Source organism: Cheilinus undulatus, linkage group 6 (assembly GCF_018320785.1).
Source record: "Cheilinus undulatus linkage group 6, ASM1832078v1, whole genome shotgun sequence".
Taxonomy (NCBI): Eukaryota; Metazoa; Chordata; class Actinopteri; order Labriformes; family Labridae; genus Cheilinus; species Cheilinus undulatus.
Window position 1 is genome coordinate 7,029,808 of NC_054870.1, and position 13,941 is coordinate 7,043,748.

General features: G+C 40.1%; 1 protein-coding gene across 3 annotated transcripts in view; it reads left to right on the forward strand.

Annotated features, from left to right (window-relative positions):
- Window positions 1–13,941, forward strand: part of LOC121511082 (PH and SEC7 domain-containing protein 1-like) — a 105,228-nt gene that overhangs the window by 78,250 nt on the left and 13,037 nt on the right. For all 3 annotated transcript variants that reach the window (XR_005992020.1, XM_041789612.1, XM_041789611.1), the window contains exons 13-16: window positions 7,160–7,203; window positions 9,629–9,819; window positions 10,653–10,723; window positions 12,717–12,874. Coding sequence is in view for 2 of the 3 variants with exons in the window: in XM_041789612.1 (XP_041645546.1) it covers window positions 7,160–7,203; window positions 9,629–9,819; window positions 10,653–10,723; window positions 12,717–12,874 (464 nt within the window). In the remaining variant the exon portion in view is untranslated. The remainder of the gene's footprint in view (window positions 1–7,159; window positions 7,204–9,628; window positions 9,820–10,652; window positions 10,724–12,716; window positions 12,875–13,941) is intronic.

Sequence of the window (13,941 nt, forward strand, 5' to 3'; positions counted from 1 at the left end):
AGGCCGATACCCTAGGCCCCTAGGACAGTTGCCCCTCAGCCCCTGGGATGGTACCTTAGGCCCCTAGGACGATACTGTAGGCCGATACCCTAGGCCCCTAGGACGGTTCCCCTCGGCCCTTTGGGAGGATACCCTAGGCCCCAAGGACAGTAGCCTAGGCTGCTAGGACGATACTCTAGGCCCCTAGGCCAATACCTTAGGCCCCTAGGATGATACCCTAGGCCCCTGGGATGATACCCTAGGCCACTAGGATGATACCCTAGGCCCCTAGGATGGTTCCCTCTCGGCCCCTGGGATGGTACCCTAGGCCCCAAGGACGGTACCCTAGGCCCCTAGGACAGTACTCTAGGCCCCAAGCACGATACCCTAGGCCCCTAGGACAGTTCCCCTCGGCCCCTAGGACGGTACCCTAGGCCCCCAGGACAATACCCAAGGCCAGGAGTTTCTAAACTTTCCAGCAAGTGACCCCCGAAATACTGGCGCCAGAGACTGTGGCAACACTGCCCCTGGAGGTGGTTAAAGAGCAGTCGCACACTGCTGTGCACATCCAAGAATAATCATTCACAGATGTTTGTTTTTAAGGATTTTTTAAACATTACATTAGTTTTAGCATAAATCTCACCTGATGATTTTGGCTTTATATATGGTAGAATGTAGAAATCATTTAAATACTTTTTGTTTTGGAAGGCCCCTAGCGATTCCCTCTCAGTGTCTCGTGACCATTACCCTGGACCTTTCTTATCCCCACATCCACCCCTTACTCCACCCTAAAGATGCAGACTTTTTTTTTTCTACACATTATTTTCCCATGGTCCTGGTTTTATGCAAGGATATCCAGGGCATGACTGGGGTTGTGTCAGTCCCCCTTCCAAAATGTGCACAAAAATGAGATAAAGCAGCAAATATGGGTTAAAAAAGGGAAAGAGTGGCAAAAATGGGCTGTAAAAATGGTGAAAAGCAGTAAAAAAGAGGCAAACAATAGGTTATGAGTGGTAAAAAAATGGTGGTAAAAAAAGTGCAAAACTGTTAAACAGTGGCCAAAAAATTGGATAAAGCAAATAAGGGTTAAGAAAGGAAAAAGTGGCAAAAATGGGCTGTAAAAATGGCAAAAAGCAGTTAAAAAGTGGCTACCAATGGTTTATGAGTGGCAAAAAGGGATAAAGCAAATATGGATTTAGAAAAAAGGAAAAAGACAAAATTTTGTGGTAAAAAATGGGGTAAAGTGGAAAAGTGGCACAAAGGGGTATAAAGTGTCAAAGAAATAGGCTTAAAGTGGCAAAATGGTTAACAGTAAAACAGTAAAATGATGAAAATGAGTGAAAAGGGGCAAAATTGGCAGCTAGAGTAGTGTAAAGGTTAAAGTTATCATTGATTAAAAGTGGCAAATATGGGTTTTCAGGGTGCCAGCACCAATGCTGCTGTTCCCACACATACACTGACGTCATCAATAAATCACAGATGGAGAGGGCCCTTTCTTTGGGTTTGTCAGGGGTCCAGCCAATTCTATGGCCAGTCCTGTCTGGGGGACACCCCTCCCCCTTGAGCAGAATGAGTACAGACTGCACTGATGCTTGTTGGGACGTAAACTAATAGTTTCAGAGTAGAAGTTCCCCTTCTTCCCCCTCTGTTATTCCCTGACATAATCTCTAAGGTAGACTGGCTGCACAGGAATGTCTATCATCCAGTCAGGACCACTCTGTCCAGAAACAAACATGGTTTGTGGTTATAAATGTCTTTCTTTATTAGCAGTCATTAACTAGCTTGTAATTTGTATTTGCATATCTGCATGGAAAGCATCAAGCAGGAACAGCACACATTCCTATCTTTTCTGTGCCTAAAAGGAAAGCAGGGAGAGAAGCAGCAAACAGCCAGAGCGGAGCAGGCATCAGTGACAACAGAACGACACTGATTAAGTAAGAAGCAGAATAAAGGAGGAGCTGGGGTGGAGGAGGGTTGCAAAAAGGTGGCTTGCAGATGGATCAGCAAAGAGAAGGCAGGCAAGAGCAGTTTAAATATGGCAGCATGAGTGAGATAAGCCAATAGCGTGCTTAGAGCAAATCAGCTGGCCGTCAGCTGAAGAGGGCTTGTGTGAGATCAGCTGATCTCAGTTACATGGCAGCACTCGACTCTGTGGCATGTCTGAACCAACACTATACACTTGATATACTTGACACCATACCAGGCTGGAGTTGTAATAAAGTGGAACCTTTTGCTACTTTTTCTGTCTTTCTTTTTTCTTGCTTTGTTCTTCTTTCCTTTTTTTTCTTTGTTTGTTAAAACCCATTATGGTTTTTTTTTCAGATTTCTGATGTATATTAATTTTTTTCCTCTCCTCTTGTGTACAGGGACATTTAATGATCCAATAATTGAACTTCATGTCATGAGCAATTCAGTAAAAGACTAATAATCATAAAAATACATTATACAGGTAGAAGCAGGTGGGATGACCTCCATGTTCTCGCACAGTGAGCAGAGTGCGCCTTTACAGGTGTTTCAATCAATTCTTTAACACAACGCTTGGAACCATGAGGGTGTCCCTCGCTCCTCACCACTTCTTCCCACTTCTCCAAAAGTTGCCAACAAAGACTGTCAACACGAGGAAAAGATTGTTAGTGTATCTGCTCTTCTAAGGGCTGATGAAGCACTGTTGGATGTTTGGGGATTTAAAGTAAACCCAGCACATTCCCTTCCAGCACTAATATCATTTTTTTAAATGGATACATTTATTTCTCAGGTTATAAGTTAAGTGTCCAAAAACCCTGTTTTTAGTCTTAACTATAGTCCTCCTAAAGGTTTTTGTGAAAAACACCTTTTCAAATGGGAGTTAATACTCCCAAAGCTCTATCAAGATACACAAGTGCGTCTCAGTAAATTAGAATATCATCAAAAGTTTGATTTATTTCAGCTATTTTAATTAAAAAGTGACACTCATATATTATATAGATTCATTACACTCAGACTGATAAATTTCAAGTGTTTTTCCATTTAATTTTGAAGATTATGGCTAACAGCAAATGAAAACCCAAATTCAGTGTCTCAGAAAATTGGAATATTGTGAAAAAGTTCATTATTAGAGACTCATGGTGTCACACTGCAATCAGCTAATTAACTCCAAACACCTGCAAACCTTTCCTGAGCTTTTAAATGGGCTCTCAGTCTGGATCAGTAGGCTACACAATCATGGGGAAGACTGCAGACTTGACAGATGTCCAGAAGACCATCAATGACACCCTGCACAAGGACGGTGAGACAAAAAAGGTCATTGCTAAAGAAGCTGGCAGTTCTCAGAGTGCTGTATCGAGCATATTAATGGAAAGCTGAATGGAAAGAAAAAATGTAGAAAAAAAGGTGCACAAGGAACAGGGATAACCACAGCCGTGAGAGGATTGTGAAATGAAGCCCATTTAAGAATTTGGGGGAACTTCACAAGGAGCGGAGCAGTGCTACAAGAACCACGAAGCACAGTTGGATCCAGGACGTGAGCTACAACTGTTGCATTTCTTCTGTCTAGACACTCTTAAACCAGAGACATCTGAGGTGTCTTATCTGGGCCAAGGGTAAAAAGGACTGGACTGTTGCTCAGTGGCCCAAAGTCCTTCTGTCAGATGAAAGTAAATTTTGCATTTCATTAGGAAATGAAGGTCCCAGAGTCTGGAGGAAGAGAAGAGAGGCACAGAATCCAAGTTAATGGAGGTCCAGTGTGAAGTTTCCAATGTCAGTGATGTTTGTGGAGCCATGTCATCCTCTGGTGCTGGTCCACTGTGTTTATCAGGTCAAAGGTCAGCGCAGCTGTCTACCAGGACATTTAAGAGCACTTCATTCTTCCCTCTGCTGACCAGCTTTCCAGCAGGACTTGGCACCTGTCTACACTGCCAAAAGTACCAAAACCTGGTTTAAGGACCTTGGGATCCCTGTGCTTGATTGGCCAGCAAATTTACCTGACCTAAACCCCATAGAGAGTCTATGGTGAAAAGGAAGACGAGAGACACCAGACCCAGCAACACAGAGGAGCTGAAGGCCACTATCAGAGCACCATAACACTTCAGCAGTGCCATAGGCTGATCGCCTCCATGCCACTCAGCATCAATGCAGTAATTCATGCAAAAGGAGCCTTGACCAAGTACTGAGTCCTGTACATGTTCATACTTTTCAGTAGTCCAACATTTCTATGTTAAAAATCCTTTTTTTGTAATATTCTGTTTTTCTGAGATACTGAGTTTTGGGTTTTCATTAGCTGTAAGCCATGATCATCAAAATTATGATACTAAATTATATCAGTCTGTGTGGAATGAATCTATATAGTTTATGAGTTTGACTTTTTGAATTGAGTTACTGAAATAAATCAACTTTTTAGATAATATTCCACTTTAATCGAGATGTGTCTGTAGACCTGTTAACAAATAAATTCAAGCAGATCTTCATAGATGGAGTTTAATACCATATTTAACATAAAACCAATAAAGATGAACATCCTACTGAGGGTTTTATATCTTTTTCTTTCTTTTTGTCTTTATTTCTTAAATGTAAATTTTTTAAAGAAATGGTTGGAGGAGAAGGTGTTGGCCAATACTTGTTCACAGTTTACAGAATAAAAAGCCATTTTTGCCCGCTGTAGCACTAGCACAGAGTTCGTTAATGTTAGCACTGCTAGCATCTCAAAGACAGCTTTGTCTTTTCTACAGTAACAAATATTGTCTGTATTTTCTATAGTCTATTTAGTATTTTTTTCATATAACATTTTTATCTTCCAGTCTGCATGAAACAAGGACATAACTGTCATCAGTGTAGCTGGTTAGAAATAAAAGATGCACAACATCGTTTCTACCCTTTATGCTATTTTACTAAACCTCTATGTATTTACAGTGCTAGGATGAAGGGCTTACCATCTACTGTTTGTAATCTTAACTGGAATTCAGTCTGGCAGGACACTCTCTTATCTTCCAGAAATCCTAACCACAAAGTTATTCACTTGAATTTCATTCATCAAACGTATAATACTCCTTGTGCTCTTTATAAAATGAAAGCACTGCCATCTCCTAAATGCAGACTATGTCCTGGTAAATCTTTTGGCACTTTTCTACATATGGTTTGGGAGTGCCCAGGGGGTTGCAGCTTTCTGGAGGAGAGTTTGCAAAATGTTATCATGGATATTGGCCAAACCCATTCCATTCTCACCAGATATCCTTCTGCTTAGTGATAGCTCTAATTTAGAGCTTTCAATTAAACAGAAACGTGTCCAGCAAACCTAACCACCGCCTAAAGACATAGTATAAAGATGGAAACCTCCCCATTTATTACTTGTGCAGAAATAGTTGTTGGATTTTATTGATATTGCAAACATGGAATACTAGACAGCAGAAATGCACCACGCTAAATCTGATAATGTAACATACTGTTGGACCTCATCAGAACTCTCAAGGCTTTTCTATGAGCAGCTTCATTACTTTTTTGGTCCATCCATGGGGCCCTTGGGGAGGGTGGTTGTTTGGGACAGGATGGGTAGTGGGTGGGGGTGGGCTGTGGTGTATTTTTTTATACTTTTTTATGTATACTCTTGTTGTGATGATTGAGAACAGAGAGATAGCCTTTTCTTGATTTGTCTAGCTTTCTTTTGGCCTGCTATCAATTTATCCTCCTAAATTGAGAAGGTCTTAAAAAATGTCTTAAATTTGATGTCAGATTTCCTGTAGATACCCTGATATACCAAAAATTCTCCAGAATGTAAAGCTGTTGTTTCTTGTAGATCTTAGGGAGCCTGAATGAGGGCAGAAGAATAAACAGTTGTTGAGAATATTATTGGTGATGTGTAAAAAGAGCTTAACCAGAAAATGTTAGAGAGAGGAGAACCCCAGGGTAGAATAATGGATAGACCTGCTGAGCATTTTTATGATGGATAGAATAACTCTGAACATGAGAAAACAAAAAGATGAATTTGATCAAAACCGGGCCAAATGGATTTCATATGTCTACTATCAGACCAGACTCTTATTAACAGAGTTTCTCCCTGTCGTTTCTAATTCATACACCAAATTGTCTGTTTTTTCTTTTAATCTCCCTTTTCAAATAAAGTCTATAGATCCTAATGTCTGTAACCTTTATGTGTGATGTTTAGAGCTGCCAAGATTAATTGGTTTAGACTCCTGCACAATTACTGCACCCATTTTTTCTTTTTTTCTTTTTTCTTTTTTTTTTTTTTTTGTCCCTTTAAACACACCTTGGTTCATCCACATCAGCGGCTCCTTGCAGCCTCAATGATGTTAAAACCAGTCCACCACTGCTTTACCACCTGCATAACTTTTGAACCGTAAATTGTTGGCACTTACTTGTTTTACCTCTAAAGGCCCTCTGCTGTGCCATTCTAATGACACTATCCACGTTTTCGTAACTCTTACAGAATGTTTTCTAGCAAGCCTGGAACTTGGGTGACTTTTCCAGGTCTTTAAAGATAAAATCCACATCAGTAACTTCAATATTGAACATCTTTTTATCAATTAATAATCCATTTTTCAATCGTCCCTGCAGCTAGTGTGTTAGCCCGTCACCATGTTGTCTGTTTTATATCCCAGAATGCATTGTAACTGTGCTGTGACAACCAAAGGCAGGCTGATCTGTCGTCACGTCATGCTTTGCTGAACAGCACATTTGCATTTGTAAAATGAAGAGCAGGAGCCTGAATGAATCATAATAGAGAGAAAAAGACAGAGAGGCTGTAACGTGTCCCTCAGAGTCACTGCAGACAGGAACTGCTTTAAATAATGATTCAAATTTCCCAAGGGCAAGAACCTTTTTTTGGTAAAAAGGTGAATATTTTGAAGATTGTTTTGCCATGAAATGATTATTTTACAATAATTAGTAAAGCTACAGAAATTCTAAGATGAATTGTGCTTAAAAATGTCAGCCTTTTGACATTCCTAGTAATGTGACATCACATTGGTCTGTTTGTATTTTCTAATAAAACTATAAAAAAAGAATTACAAAAAAAAAGAGATGCTCCAGAATATCTGGACCCCTCCCTATGGTTCCTTTTGGTTGTATGATGAAGGTCTCATCTTGGTCTTTGCCTGACCCCCTTTATTAAACCTGGTCCTGTACATGATGACAGGTCTGACCAATCCCAGAGGATCTCCACACCTGACTCTCTCCCTCTGTGTCCCTGCAGACGCTGTACAGCTCCATCAAGAATGAGAAGCTCCAGTGGACCATGTGAGTACGGCCGTGTTTTTAGCTCCGTCTGCACGTTTCTGTCTCTCTTATTTAAGCCTCTGTTGCCATGGCAACTGCTCCCTGCTTTCCTTCCCGGCTGTAATTACAGGTCAGCATCCCAACGCCCATGCTTAACCATGGACACGCCAACACGCAGGCAGGCGTGCTCTGTATGCTTTTAGCGTCTGTTTTCCTTTAGCCTTTTCTCTCTCTCTCTCTCTCTCTCTCTCTCTCTCTCACATGGATCCGGTCTGATCCAGATTTATTCACAGAGCAGGTTTATAAACAACCAGAGCCATGTTCAATGACAATTAGAGCTGGTAAAAAAGACCAGAAAACACCAGGACAGGATAAAAACGACAGTATAGAGAGAGAGGGAGGAGGCAGATAGAAATCTGTCAGGAGTAAAAGGTCATTTAAGGATTAGTTTTAAAACTGTTGTAAAGTTTTCTGCTGTCATTTATTGATTTGGGATCATTGCATCTTACATGAACATCCCTCCTCATCCAAATTAGCTGCTGATCACTGAATATTGAGCAGAACATTCAAAATAAGCAAGAAATACAATCCTGACATCAGATCAGACACAGGCACAGAACTCTAAAAAAGTATTGGCCCCTTCAGATTTTTTACTTTTTGCATATTTGTCTAACAGAAGTTAATATTTGGCAAAGATAACCTGAGTAAATACAAAAGTCAGCTTTTAAATGATGATAATTTCATTTATTAAGGGGAACAAAACACCCAAACCAACCTGGACCTATGTGAAAAAGTCATTCCCCCAACCTAGCTGGTTGTTCCATCCTTGGCAGCAACAACTGCAAGCAAGCACTGTCAACTACTAACCTTTCACATCACTGTGGAATTTTGGCCAACTCTTTTTGTAGAATTGTTTGAAATCACCCAATTATAAGCTTTGATGACATCATCTTTCTAAAACCTTTTAAAGGTTCAAAGGATGACATCATCAAAAGCAGAAGACGGAATGTTTGTGAAGCTGAGATGGCTGACTGCATTTTCCTCAATGTTTCCCTGATAGTAGGGCAGAGTTGGCAACTTTTAAAAACAGGGTAGAACTGACCCCTCACCAGGACATTCTGGTACTGTACAGTTTTTTAAAAAGTACCAAAAATACTAGAAACTTCAGTATACTTGCAGATTTAGCCCAATAATGGTTAAAGGAGGCCAGCCAGCTGGATCATACATTGTACAATGATGAGTTAAAGGTCACATATAATGCAAAATACACTTTTTCAGTCTTTTCTAGCAAAAATATGTGCCCCTGACCTGTCCACAATCCCCTCGAGAATCAGACAAATCCTGTCCTTCCTCCCCTCTCTTTTTCCAGCTTTCAGAAAATGCATGCTGAAATAAGCTCTTCTCAGATTTTCCCCTCATGATGTCATGCTGGGAGTAAGCACCGCCCCCAGGTTCGGTTGGTCCTCCCTGCTTGGAAGAAAGTTCCTAAAATCCTCCTCCTCCTTTCAGCTGGAAGCTGAGAGGAGGATCAGGAGAGCCACATCCATTAAGCCACATCCATTTTCTGAGAAGGGCGTGGTCAGGGGCGGAGTCAGACAGCTCATTAACATTTAAGGCCACAGACACAGGAACAGCTAGTTTTGAACAGGGCTGAAACTGGGGGGTTTACTGGAGTGTCTTTTCAGCAACAAACTTCACATGCATGTTTTGGGGACCTCTGAGACCAATATAAACTTGTCTTAAAAGGGTAAAGTGTGTGACCTTTAAGGACTTTAGATAAGTAATGAACCTCAGTGCCCTGTGATAAACAGTATCTACAGATTTAAGGCTTTGTGGAGGTGCATGCATATATAAGCATCACCATAATCAATCAGAGGAATAAAAGTGGCAGAAAGAGAAAAACAAGACGCCCAAACACAACTTTAACTTTTTTACAAGATGCTCATATGAAGCTTTAAGTCAGAGAGTCATCAATTTACCATCCAAGATATTTATACCACAATACAGACTCAATTACATCATTCTGCAATGCAGGAAGAAAAGGGAGGTTGAGTGGATTTTGAGTTTGATTTTATCAGAATTCAGAGCCAATTTTATTCATGCAGAGTGTCCTGTACAATGTTAAAGGCTTTCTCTAAGTGACAGAGAGTCTGTTGCTTTAGGAGCAGAGCAGTAAATGACAGTGACATTTATTTTTTGCATTTCCCGGTCTTGTTGTTTTAAAGAGAATTGTGAACAGTAGCTACTCATGTTACATTAACACAGAATAGCACAATGCACCATATGACAGACAGTTATGATGACAAAATATCAAACATTAAGGTAGTAATGTGATGAAACAGCTGAAGATGATACAGGTGAAGACTGCAGACATTAATGTGGTCCTAAAATGGTCCGTATCATCAGGTTTAACTGTTATAATCATGTCTTCTGTCCCTCTGTGAAGTGACGAGGAGGAGCTGAGGAAGTCCATGTCCGAGCTCGCTGACGTTCGAACAGACTCCGCCTCCCACACCATGAAACGCCTTGGGAGTGGAGGAAACCCGCTGGTGGGTGTCGCCCAGCAGGCCGACGGCGAGCTCTACAAAAGTGGCTTCCTGGTTCGTAAAGTCCATGCCGACCCCGATGGAAAGAGAAGTAAGTGTCTGTTCCTCTGCTTGGTTTGTTTAGTAGCATCCATGTTCACATGTTAGTTTGGTTATTTCTGTCTCTATTCAAATATACAGAGGGGCACTCATGCACAGTTTCTGTTTTTCCCTTAGTTCCTGTTTATTTGTCTTAAAGAAGGCGAGGCTCCTTTAGAAACCTGTCTTAACACTTTAATATGTTTATAATCTGATTTGATATATGTTTGACAATAAATAAATATAAAATTAGTTTGACTATTTAAGAATGAATGAACATTCATATATTCATATATTCTTCAGTGTTTACCTATATTGGGTCATCAGATGGCTTATGTTGTTACTATTATTATGTTGTCTAATATTAAAAAAGCATCAGAAATACTATATTGAAATACAACCACAATTCCATGCTACACAACGGTAAACACTGCTCCGTCCCTACTTTTTGGAGATGTGTTGCTGCCATCAAATTCAAAATGAGCTCAAATTTTTCATGAAATAGTAAAATGTCTCAGATTCAACATCTGATATGTTGTTTTTGTTCGAGAATACAATATGGGTTTATGAAATTTGAAAATCGTTTACTACTGGTTTTATTTACATTTTACACAGCGACCAAACTTTTATGGTACTTGGGTGATAAATATTCTTAAAATAATAATGTAAAATGTTATGATTACGATGTAGACAACATTTAAAGGAAACACTTTGGTAGTGTAATGTTGGTGTTAGTTCTCAACCGTGTCAGGAACAATTGAAGTTCTTTTTTCAGTGCCATAGTGGATGCAGTGATGAGTCATGTGACCAGCTGTCTAACATCCCATAATGCTTTGTTTCTTCTAGCTCCACGGGGTAAGAGGGGGTGGAAATCTTTCTACGCCATGCTGAAGGGAATGGTTCTCTATCTACAGAAGGTAATGTTGACTCCAGTTCACTCCAAATATTCGTTGTCATGTTTCATAGAGGTGGTTTAGGACCGAGTCTAGACTCAGGCTGGCTGATGGTGTTGTCTGTGATTTAGTTTATTGGATCACTAACAACTGTTTTTTGGATGCCACAAGGAGAAAAATGTGAACTCTTATTTTGAAAGGCTAAATGCCAACAAATGTCTTTTTAAAGTATAACATTTCATCAGATCAGTCCTACTGTACGACTGCATCTGTGCTTTTGAAATAGACTGTTACTATTACTACTACTACTACTACTACTACTACTGCTACTACTACTACTACTACTCCTACTGCTACTGCTACTGCTCCTGCTGCTGCTACTGCTGCTACTGCTACTACTACTACTACTATTACTACTACTACTACTGCTACTGCTACTTCTGCTCCGGCTGCTGCTGCTGCTGCTGCTGCTACTGCTACTGCTGCTACTGCTACTGCTGCTGCTGCTACTGCTACTGCTGCTACTGCTACTGCTGCTACTGCTGCTGCTGTTACTGCTACTGCTACTGCTACTACTACTGCTGCTGCTGCTGACACTGCTGCTGCTGCTGCTGCTGCTGCTGCTGCTGCTGCTGCTGCTGCACCACCACTGCTGCTGCACCACTGCACCACTGCTGCTGCTGCTGCTGCTGCTGCCACCTGCTGCTGCTGCTGCTGCTGCTGCACCTGCTGCACCACCAGCACCACCACCACCACCACCACCACCACCACATAATAATATATAATAATGATAATGATAATAATATATGATAATAATAACAATAATGATAATAATAATAATAATCATCTAACACCAGCTAAACCAAGACACCAGTTTTATACATCAGACAAAATAATTAAAGTGACTGTAGTATAAAGACACCTGTGTCTAGAAAAGAAATCCAAGCTACTCAAAGAAAAGGTTATTGAAAAATATGAGTCATTGGGTGGATACAAAAACATTTCCAGGACACTGGACATCCCCAGAGTTCAGTTACATCCAACTATTAAAGAGGCACAACTAGCCTCTTATGTGACTAATCTTTGTCATGTTGACAACTTTTGAAAAGTTGCAAACTACGGCCTACCTTTAGGCAGCAATGAAGGTAAAAAGCCCAGATTTCCCTAACAGACTCTCTGTCACTTAGAGAAACATTCCATCCTTGCCTTTTAAGATGATGTCATTAAAGCTTATAAAACATTCCAACCTTGCCATTAAGACTGTGGAATTTTAAAACGTGATACAGAGGATCTGATAATTTTGATAAACCACAGAAATTCTGAGATTAATTGCAGTTCAGACTTTGAATCATATGACAGCTGTATTAAAATCCATCAAAATTATAAAAAAATACGATGATTTAAATCAAATAAGATACTTTATGAAATGTAATTCTTTAAGTCTCAGAAGGAACAATCACAGCCAGATTGTTCTTTTCCACTTTGCTGCTGGCTTCCTTATGTTAAGAGTCTATCGGCACCTTTGGGGACAGTTATACTACCAGAACAGAGTTTTCTAGGTCACAGAGCCCGTATACAGAGGAGAATGTTAGAAAACAAGATTGAAGTGACTTTACTGACTCCTGATTAAAACTACATTAACAGAAGCAGCTTAATTGTGCTGTGTGACCCCACAAACACTCTCAGGGTAAAGTTAATGTCTCTGAAATTCTCTGTTTATGAAATAAAAATCTGAAGGGAAATAGTTGAAATCTTAGTTTTGGATGTATTAGGGGGCTTTGGTGGGTCCAGAAGATTTTTAGGTCTTAAATATATGCAGCAGGGTACTGAAGTTTAGGATAGGCTAGTTTAAATGTAAGGGCAGCGTAGATTTTGGTCCAATCTGATGATTTGACCTGAGCTGCTGAGGGTCCTAGCAGAACCTCAACGACTGGTTTACTCTGAAGCCTGTTTAAAGATCTTGGATGTAAATCTGATCTAGATATTCAGAAAGTGTCTCCCCTCATGTCTTTGACAGGATGAGTACCGTACAGAGCGAGAGCTGACGGAGGACGATGTGAAGAACGCGGTGTCCATCCATCACTCTCTCGCCATGAGAGCCGCCGATTATAGCAAGAGGCCCAATGTGTTCTACCTGAGGACGGCCGACTGGAGAGTCTTCCTGTTTCAGGCCCCGTAAGGACCGACCCCACTGGGCTCTACCTCTCCCTCTGTCTACCTCTCTCTCTTTTAGCTGCATCACCGAATCCTTCTGTGTTTAAACGGTCTGAAACAGGGCTCACCAACCTGTAGATGGAGATCTACTGGTAGATCTTTGAGGCATTTCAATTAGATCTTTAATACATTCCTTCACTCTTTTAGTTTTTAGCAAGAGCAAGCTAGTCAGAAAATGTGTTTTATACATGCATGCTTTGTTTTAGCCTTATGTTGGCATCTGATTTACATAGATATTACCTGGGTTTCAAAGTTGCTTGGGACTTCCTTTCTCATTATTCTCTGGTGGGACCCCATCTTGCAAAGTTCCTTAAATTTCTTGCACGAAAAAAATCACTATTCCCTCCAAAAGCTTTCCATATTCTAATCAATGATTAATATTCTTTTCATTTCATTATTAATATTTTTAACAGCCTTATAATTAATGTCCCAACTATAAAAAATAGCAATAGTAAACATGATTTAACATTTCCTCTCTTCTATTCATATCATTGTTTCTCTTTACTTTGCTGACATAAAAAGGAAATATGGTGTTAATATTAAATGGTTAACAAAGTCAAAAGAACAAATATATGTTGGGTTTTATTGACAAAACAGAGTAATTAGTCCATTTTTATTTTTGTTCCTTTTCCCTCCAACTCTCCTTTGACTTCTTGTCACCCTCCTAAGAAGACCCCAACATCCTCAGTGGAAAACACAGTGTTAGGCTGCATATGTTGTTAAATGCAAACATTATAATGTAGGCAAATGTATTAGACCATTCATTTCTTGCACAGATTCTTAAATTTGTGCCAACACATTCATAAAATCTTGATTTTTGTTACAGCAAATTTATTTGGGTAGATCTTGTTCTGTTAACCACATAGATCTTAAATTGGAAAGGTTGGTGACCACGGGTCTAAAGAAAAGTTCTCAACTGGTGGGGGAGGACCCAGAAGTAGGTCGTCTCAGACCTGGTCTTAGTGGCCATAAAAATCAAATGTTGAATAAAGTCTTTGCAATTGTTCAGACATACACTATATGGACAA